At 46.3% G+C, this 8,115-nt stretch overlaps 1 protein-coding gene across 1 annotated transcript in view; it reads left to right on the top strand.

Annotated features, from left to right (window-relative positions):
• The window catches only part of Eif4a3 (eukaryotic translation initiation factor 4A3), a 10,602-nt gene extending 4,902 nt beyond the window's left edge, over positions 1-5,700 (top strand). Inside the window, exons 5-12 of the mRNA XM_004639567.2 lie at positions 753-885; positions 1,206-1,286; positions 1,731-1,872; positions 2,303-2,441; positions 3,493-3,608; positions 5,007-5,114; positions 5,200-5,327; positions 5,488-5,700. Of these exons, the coding sequence (XP_004639624.1) occupies positions 753-885; positions 1,206-1,286; positions 1,731-1,872; positions 2,303-2,441; positions 3,493-3,608; positions 5,007-5,114; positions 5,200-5,327; positions 5,488-5,504 (864 nt within the window). The 3' untranslated portion in view covers positions 5,505-5,700. The remainder of the gene's footprint in view (positions 1-752; positions 886-1,205; positions 1,287-1,730; positions 1,873-2,302; positions 2,442-3,492; positions 3,609-5,006; positions 5,115-5,199; positions 5,328-5,487) is intronic.
• Positions 5,701-8,115: the final 2,415 nt, after the last annotated feature.

Raw genomic sequence — 8,115 nt, forward strand, 5'->3', positions numbered from 1 at the left:
TTTATGTAGTGATTGAACCCAGGCCATTTCCAGCCTTTAAAAATTGTCTGTAACAAATTATTGAGACAGTTTTCCTAAGATACTGGGTTACCCAGCTTTGGTTCAACTTGTAATCCTCCTTCTTGGCACTCAAGTGCTGGGATTATAGGCATATACCACCATGTCTGGCTAAGTCTTTTTATTTTTTTATTTTTTGCTCCAAATGCCTTCAGGACAGGTTTGGCTAGCTTGAATTGTGGGGATGGAACCACAGCAACCTGAGCCTGACTGCTTTGTTGAAGCAGCCACTTAAAGAACTGAGCTAAGGGGCAGGCCCCCTAAATCTTTATTTTTAATGTTTATCAAGGTAATATGTGAAAAGTGTTAAAAAGCAAAGTAATACTAAAAAGCCCAAAAAACCAAAATAACCCCCAGCATTTATCTGCCTTAACCATTATCCTGCTGCTCAGAGGCATCAGTGGAAAGAGATACGTATTAGGATGTTAATGTTTTGGGATTTGGGTGAATAGTATTATGACTTGCATATGTTTATTTCTGATTTTCTTGTAGTTAATATGTATTTTGTAATGAACAAGCAAATTTAACTTCATTTTGGAAAAGAGCAAAAAGAGGAGAAATTTGTAATTTTATGTTATAAGTAGTGGCATAAAAAGTGACTGTTGGTCCATTTTAAGTTGGGATAGAAATGACTTCCCTGTTCAGATGTGTTTGGCATTGTAGCTCCCTGTACATGAACCTGTGTTTTGATTCAGGGTCTGCTGGCACTGGGAGACTACATGAATGTCCAGTGCCATGCCTGCATTGGTGGCACCAATGTGGGGGAAGACATCAGGAAGCTGGACTACGGTCAGCATGTTGTCGCAGGGACACCAGGACGTGTCTTTGGTAAGTGCTTTTGTTGGTGATAGTAGCGTGCATGTCGTATTTGTGAAGCATGCTTGAAGGATGTGGCATGTTTCCAATTCTGCATGCTGCACGGTGGGGCTTCTGCATCTGGGGTGCTATTAGGATGGGGGGGTTCTGAAAGCCCAAGAGGACCAACTGGAATGGCACTCACCTGGAGCTTTAGGTGTGATCATTTTAAAATAAATTTGAGGGGCTGGAGAGATGGCTCAATAGAATAAGCGTTTCCCTGCTAAGCACAAGGGCCTCAGTTCAATCCCTGGTTCTGCAAAAAATAAAAATAAATAAAATAAATTTTATAGATATGATTCGTCGCAGAAGTTTAAGGACACGAGCAATCAAGATGTTGGTTTTGGATGAAGCAGATGAGATGTTGAATAAAGGTATGAGTACCGAATTAATTTTCTACTGACAGTTCCTAGTTCTTAAGCTTTTACAGCGCAAAACTGAATTATGTAAAGAAAGTGTTCTGAATATAGTTTGTGGTTTCTTTGTGTGAAGCAGTTGTTTCTTGGGGACAGCTATGAGCATATACTCCCCACTTTGATATTTTATGGTGGGTGTCTCTAAACTAATCATAAGCAGGCTAACAGCACTCCAGACTGGACTGATCTGGGATCGCAGCTCGAGTCTGGTGGGCTAGCTCTAGCACCTTCGTGGAGGTGGGATGCAGCTCCTAGAAATGCCTGCTCGAAAGGGAAAGGCTACTAATGTGTGTACTGGTGAATTTGTTCTAAAGCTTTTAGAGATACATTTAACTAGGAAGCAGTGTGGCTGTTTTCTGCATAGAGCCTTAAGAGCTGCTGTCTGTCTTATCCTCCTCCCAGGTTTCAAAGAGCAGATTTATGATGTGTACAGGTACCTGCCCCCAGCCACGCAGGTGGTTCTCATCAGTGCCACACTGCCCCATGAGATCCTGGAGATGACCAACAAGTTCATGACCGACCCTATCCGCATCTTGGTGAAACGGTAGGGCACCCTGTTAATTTTCTTCCATGAAAAACCAGCTTTTATTTATAATTTCATAACTTATATAATGTTCTTCAACACATTGATTCCAAATTTCAAAATGAGCAGTCAGGAATTAGTTGTTTTTGATGTTTGGGTAAATCTAAAATGTAGGAGCTGGGGATATAGCTCAGCAGCAGATATGCCTGCCTGGCAAGCACAAGGTCCTGAGTTTGATTTCTGCTACTGCAAAAATAAATAAGTGAATAAATAAAATGTAGGCCTATGTGGAGTTGTGGTGACAGGATGCTGTGGCTGGGCAGGGTTTGGGGGGCCAGGCTCCTGGAATGTGACCTGGGGCCCTGGCCAGTTTTCAGAGCCTAAGCTGTGTCCTTACTGTATGTTCTGGTTGGAAGAGTACTGTATAACAGGATCTGTTTTTGTCTGCCAGTGATGAATTGACCCTGGAAGGCATCAAACAGTTTTTTGTGGCGGTGGAGAGAGAAGAGTGGAAGTTTGACACGCTCTGTGACCTCTATGACACCCTGACCATCACGCAGGCAGTCATCTTCTGCAACACCAAGAGGAAGGTGCGCAGCCTCACTGCTGCTTCGCTGTGGGGCGCCGCACTGGGTCTCTAGGACTCAGCAGGGCTTGTCTGTAAAGAGCGAGCAGGCGGGCACCACATATTTCAGGTTTCGTGGGTTTAAGATCCCTGTGCAGAAGCGGCCGTGCTATATAAGCAAAGGGCCTAGTTGACAGAAGTAGAGTGGTGCCTCGGTTCACGAATGCTTTTGTTTGCAGATAGTTTGATTCATAAACAAATAAAATGTGGTTTTCATTTGCAAACTGCATCAGGTGACAGACACAACTATCACTGTTTCCTGTACAGACACAGACATGGCTGTCTTTTCCAAAATAGGACAAATTAAGTTCATAAATTGAGGCACCACTGTATTAATTCTGGGTGTACTGGGGTGTACCTGTATATAGTCTCTGGTGCTCAGGAAGCTGAGGCAGAAGGATCACTTGAGTTCAGAGCCAAGGGGTTGGGGAGATAGCGCAGCAGCTTAAGTGCCTGCCTGGAAAGCACAAGGTCCGGTGTTTTGTCCCCTCTACCACACACACACACACACACACATTGTTCAGAGCCAGGGTGGGTAACAGCAAGGTCTCAGCTCAAAAGGAAACAGGAAAAAAATACTGGTCCTTATGGTAAAGATTCAGGCATCATTCACACTCCAGTGATGCTCTAACGTTCCCCAGTGATGTTCTAATGATACCTAAATAACTTTTCAGTGACTGAAGGTTTATAAACAACATTTGATAACATTTGGGCAAGGTTAAAACTGTTGGCAGCTGCTAGAAGAAAAAGAGCAGCACTACATTCCAAAGAGTTTAAATTTTAAATGGAGACAGTGTGGCACATCCCTCCTAAAATTGCTTATTGCATAAATGGGTTAAAACCACTTACAACTGAACCTGGGTTATGCTGGGTAGATGCGAACTTGCTACACATCCCAGTTAGCATTAGTCTTGGTGTTAACAGCAGTTTTTTGTGACTACTCATATTGGGTCTGCAAGTAATGGAAGTAAAACCTGGAGTGCATGTCTGTGCTAGCATCTGTTCACTGTTTGTAGGTTGACTGGCTGACAGAGAAAATGAGAGAAGCCAATTTCACCGTGTCCTCGATGCATGGAGACATGCCCCAGAAAGAGCGGGAGTCCATCATGAAGGAGTTCCGGTCTGGCGCCAGGTGGGTGGTGGCTTTGCCAGTAGCAGGATGCTGGTCAGGCTGACCAGGTGTCCTGGGTGCAGTGTGCTGTATGTGAGTCCCGTGTATGTGTTAACGGTAGTTGGCTTCCTCCAGGTACTGGGAGCTGACACTGCCCTCTGGGGCTGAGGTGTGGAAGAGCAGCCCCTAGTGAGTGGGGAGCCGCAGTGGTAGGCTGGCGGGAGAACTGGCCTTAGTGGGCTGGTTGCTGTAGTTTGAAGTGTGCTGCTGCTCTAGCTGATCTGAAGCCATCTCCATGGATGCCTTGTAGGAGACTCGTGCTGAGGTAGAGTTCTGAGCTAGTGCCCATTTCTGCACTTGAGTTGGATGACCCACAAGCTTCAGGGCTTCATTGTTCTGAGGTGGTCAGCGCTGATCCAGCCATTCCTTTAAACAGTACCTGTTGCAAGCTGCTGTGGGTGGTTTTCCTCAGCAGTTTTCAGTTGTGTGTGTGTTGGTGTGAGTTTCTTTCTCCCTCCTGTGGCCTCACGCAGAACTTGTACTCTCCTCTTCCTTGCCTCAACTACTGCTTCTACCCATTTGTTTTACTCAGGCTTCCCGCAGGGTAGATTCAAAACCAGTCTCTCCTGGGTCTTTGCCTTCCCTGTTCTGACCTGCTATCCCATGATGCTTTTAGGGCCTCTAGGCTAGTGTTGGCCAGTAGAAGTCAAAGTCTCACTCTATGCAATTCAAATTTTCCAGTAACTATGAAAGTGATAAAAAGAAACAAGAGAAGTCGATTCTTACAAGTATTCAATCCTTTTCACATGTAATCAGATTTAAAATCATTAATGGACTGAGCACAGTGACACTCAAGGTCCACAAACGCTGGGAGACTGATGCAGGAGCATCACTCATTTTCAGAAGGCTAGGGATGTAGCTCAGCGCACAGGTCCTGGGTTCGGTGCCCTGTGCGCGCTTGTGCATGCATGCACGTTTTATATTAGCAATGTATCTTGGTTTAGAGCACCCACTTAGGTACTCAGGATACATGTGGTGCTGGCCTCTGGTAGGTGACACTACTCTGGCCCATCAGTTTTGTGGGGTGAATTTCAGGTCTGAAGAGAGTAACCACTGAGTCCAAATCAGTAAGGTTACTTATAAGTTTTTGCTAGGCAAAAGCAAAGTATTTTTCCAATTATTGGAATGAGACTTAAACAAACTTCTATGCCAGAAGGTAATAAAGGTTTGTTGTCAGAGCATATGACGTAAGTGACCAGAGAGACCATGTCCCCCTACACACAGAGCGGGCTTTCTGAGTGGGATGGCTTTCTGCCATCCCTAGCACCTGGCAGGATTGTTGCAGGCCTGTAGCCTGGCATCCAGCTGCCCTTGGCAGAGCTGCAGGTCCTGTCTCACTCTGGCCCTTCCTTTCCACAGCCGCGTGCTCATTTCCACAGATGTCTGGGCCCGGGGGCTGGACGTCCCACAGGTGTCCCTCATCATCAACTATGACCTGCCCAACAACAGAGAGCTGTATATACACAGGTGAGCCAGGCTTCCTGCCCTTGGGGACACATCCTCCTAGGGTCCCGATGGCCTTGTTGCCATGCCCGCTGTTTCATTCCTACAGAATCGGGAGGTCAGGTCGATATGGCCGAAAGGGTGTGGCCATTAACTTTGTGAAGAATGACGACATCCGCATCCTTCGAGATATTGAACAGTACTATTCCACTCAGATTGATGAAATGCCTATGAACGGTGAGGAATTGGGGCATCAGGGTGACGTTGTGGAGGGCACTCCCTGTCTCAGGGTGACATTGTGGAAGGCACTCCCTACCTGTCTCAAGGTCTCTTATGGGCATTAGTTGAATTTCTGTCGTTTGTAATATCCCTTACCTGCTTTGCTCTTTGCTTTCAGTTGCTGATCTGATCTGAAGATAGTGCTCCAGCGCTGGAGATGAGCTTGTGCTCGCCTGTTTTGTACGCTTGTTTGGAAATACTTAGGGGCAGCTCCTATTTAATGGGCGTGTCTGTGAATCACAGCCCCTCCAGGAAGAGTCCGTGGCAGTTCTGCCACCTTTTCTTATCCATGTGTAAATAATGCATTGCTGCCTTTTTTCATTAAACATTTCACATAAACTGGAGCTTACATTTCATGTGCTGCCAGCTTTTGTAGTAACTGGCTCTGTTGATCTGACCAAACTGTTCAGCCCCTTCACGTTCTTTGCAAAACCAACTTGAAATGTTTGCATATTGGAGGTAGAATTATAAAATTGTAGATGAAAACAAAAATCGGGCTGGCCAATAGCTCAGCAGATTAAAGCACCTGCAAGCAGGGGCCAGGGGTTTGATCCCCAGGCCTTCCATGATGTCGTCCCCCCAGGCATGCTGAGATTGCGATTGAGACTGGCCGTGGTGGCATTTGCCTGTAATCCCAGCTCTTGGGAGGCTATAAGCAGGAGGATCACTGAGTCTGATCTAATAGTGAGACCCTGAACACCCTGTAGACCCTTCCCTAAAATTAAAAAAAAATACATATGATTTTGGGTTTGGCACAGATTTCTTTTGAAGGATATAAGGAATGATTACAGAGTGGACTCATTAAGAGTGAACTGTCACATTGCCTGGTGAGGGACCATGACACTATGGTTCACCTGGGATCTTGAGAGAAGTGGCCCAGCATTCGCTCCACCAGTCATGGCAAACCTATGACATGCTGCAGTGGGCACATGCGGACAAGTTGCCCCTGCAGCCGAGCATCGGAGATTCAGATTTAATTGTATTGGGACTTTTGCTATTAATTTTTTTTTTTTTTTAAGTATTTGGTACAGGGTCTCACTAACACATCTTGAATTTGTGGTAATCCTCCTGTTTTCGGCCTCCCCAGCGCTGGAATTACAGGCATGCGCCATCATGCTGGGTCTCTATGCCAAGCTCAGTGTACCCCAGTGGGGCCAGCACAGCATGTGGTGCCAAGGAACAAACTTGGTCCCTGTGCTTGCCTAAGCAGACACTTAGTCTGCTGAGCTATCTCGCTGACCCTGTATTTCGCTATTAATAAGTGAGTTTTGATTGTTTGAACACTTAGCTGCCAAAAGGTCCATGATCACTGACTTGGATGGATGCACTTCGCTCACGGAAAGACTTAGAATTGTTCCTTTGCTTCATTTGGCTGAGGATGATACAGGAGATGGCAGAGAGTCTTAGGAATCAATTGTCAGATTTGAAGAGGGCTGGTGAGATGGCTCAGTGGTCTAAAGCACCTACTTAGAACAAGCTTAGCAAAGCACAGGGACAGCGGTTCAATCCCCCAGCACCACATGCCAGCCAGCCCGCCCCCTGGTGGGCTGAGCTGGCCACACAAAATTAAAAAGATTTGAAGAGGCTCTGAGCTAGATCTGGGGGTGGCTTTCAGAAGGACCCAGCTGACAGCAAGGGACAGCTCAGGTCTGACAGGACTCCTCCAATAGCCACATGAGCTAGGATACAGACTGGACCTCCAGAGAGGACAGCAAGCAGCCTCACTGATAACCTGATTTTTAGTTTGGATGGGTGAGACTTGTGACCGCTTGCGAACAGCCTGTGATGAAATGAGTTTATATTTCATGACCCTAAAATTACAGAAATAGGGCAAGAATAGAAATGTTGAGACTGGGTGTGGTGACACGCAACTGTAATCCCATCTCTTGGGAGGCGATAAACAGGCAAATCACAAGTCCACTCTAGTAGTGAGACCCTGAACACCCTGTAGACCCTTCCCTAAAATACAAAGAAAAAAAAACGTTGGGGCTGAGTTCAATCCCAGTCCCACCAAAAAAATGTTTTCTAATTCAACCAACTAACAAGTGGCAAAAAAATTGAACTGATACTCTTGCAAAGGTGTATGGATAGCAGGTGAGTACATGCAAAGGTGCCAGCCACCATCGAAGCAGTGGAGGTGGTAACTGCATGGCACGCCACCCCACACACTGGAACAACTGGAAGACACCACAGCGCAGGAGCGGGCACAAAGTAGCTGCCAGTGTTCCATGCTGGGTGTGCAAAACACCTCCCATGTGAGCTGATGGTCTCCTTTGGTTGCCCCAAGGTTTTTCTGTGAAAGGTTTCTGTGGAACAACAGCAACCCTAAACCAATCCTAATGTCCACTGGAAGGGGATAGAATAACTGCACACTTAGCAAAACTCCTAACAAGGAGGGCTGAGGCAGATCGTCAATCTCAGGTTGAGTGATGTAGGACAAGCTCCATTTCTGTGACCCAGAAGAATGCAACCTGCTAAAGCAGACCAGTGCTTACCAGCAGACGAGCTTGGGCCCTGGATGCTACTGGCAGTACGCTAGGTACAGAGCCAGCTTCATGGACAGCCCAGCTCAGACCGCTCAGGTTAGACCTTTTAAACATGAATGGCGCATCGTCTTAAGAGCATTGAGTTGAACCATTCAGAGACAAGGGACCAAACTGCAACCCAAACCCCATGTCTCTCACAAAGTGCCAGCACTGCAATTAAACCTGAATGCTGAGGTGTAAGTTTAGAGAACTCATACAGT

The sequence above is a fragment of the Octodon degus genome, unplaced genomic scaffold (genome assembly GCF_000260255.1).
Source record: "Octodon degus isolate 3935 unplaced genomic scaffold, OctDeg1.0 scaffold00112, whole genome shotgun sequence".
Classification (NCBI taxonomy): domain Eukaryota; kingdom Metazoa; phylum Chordata; class Mammalia; order Rodentia; family Octodontidae; genus Octodon; species Octodon degus.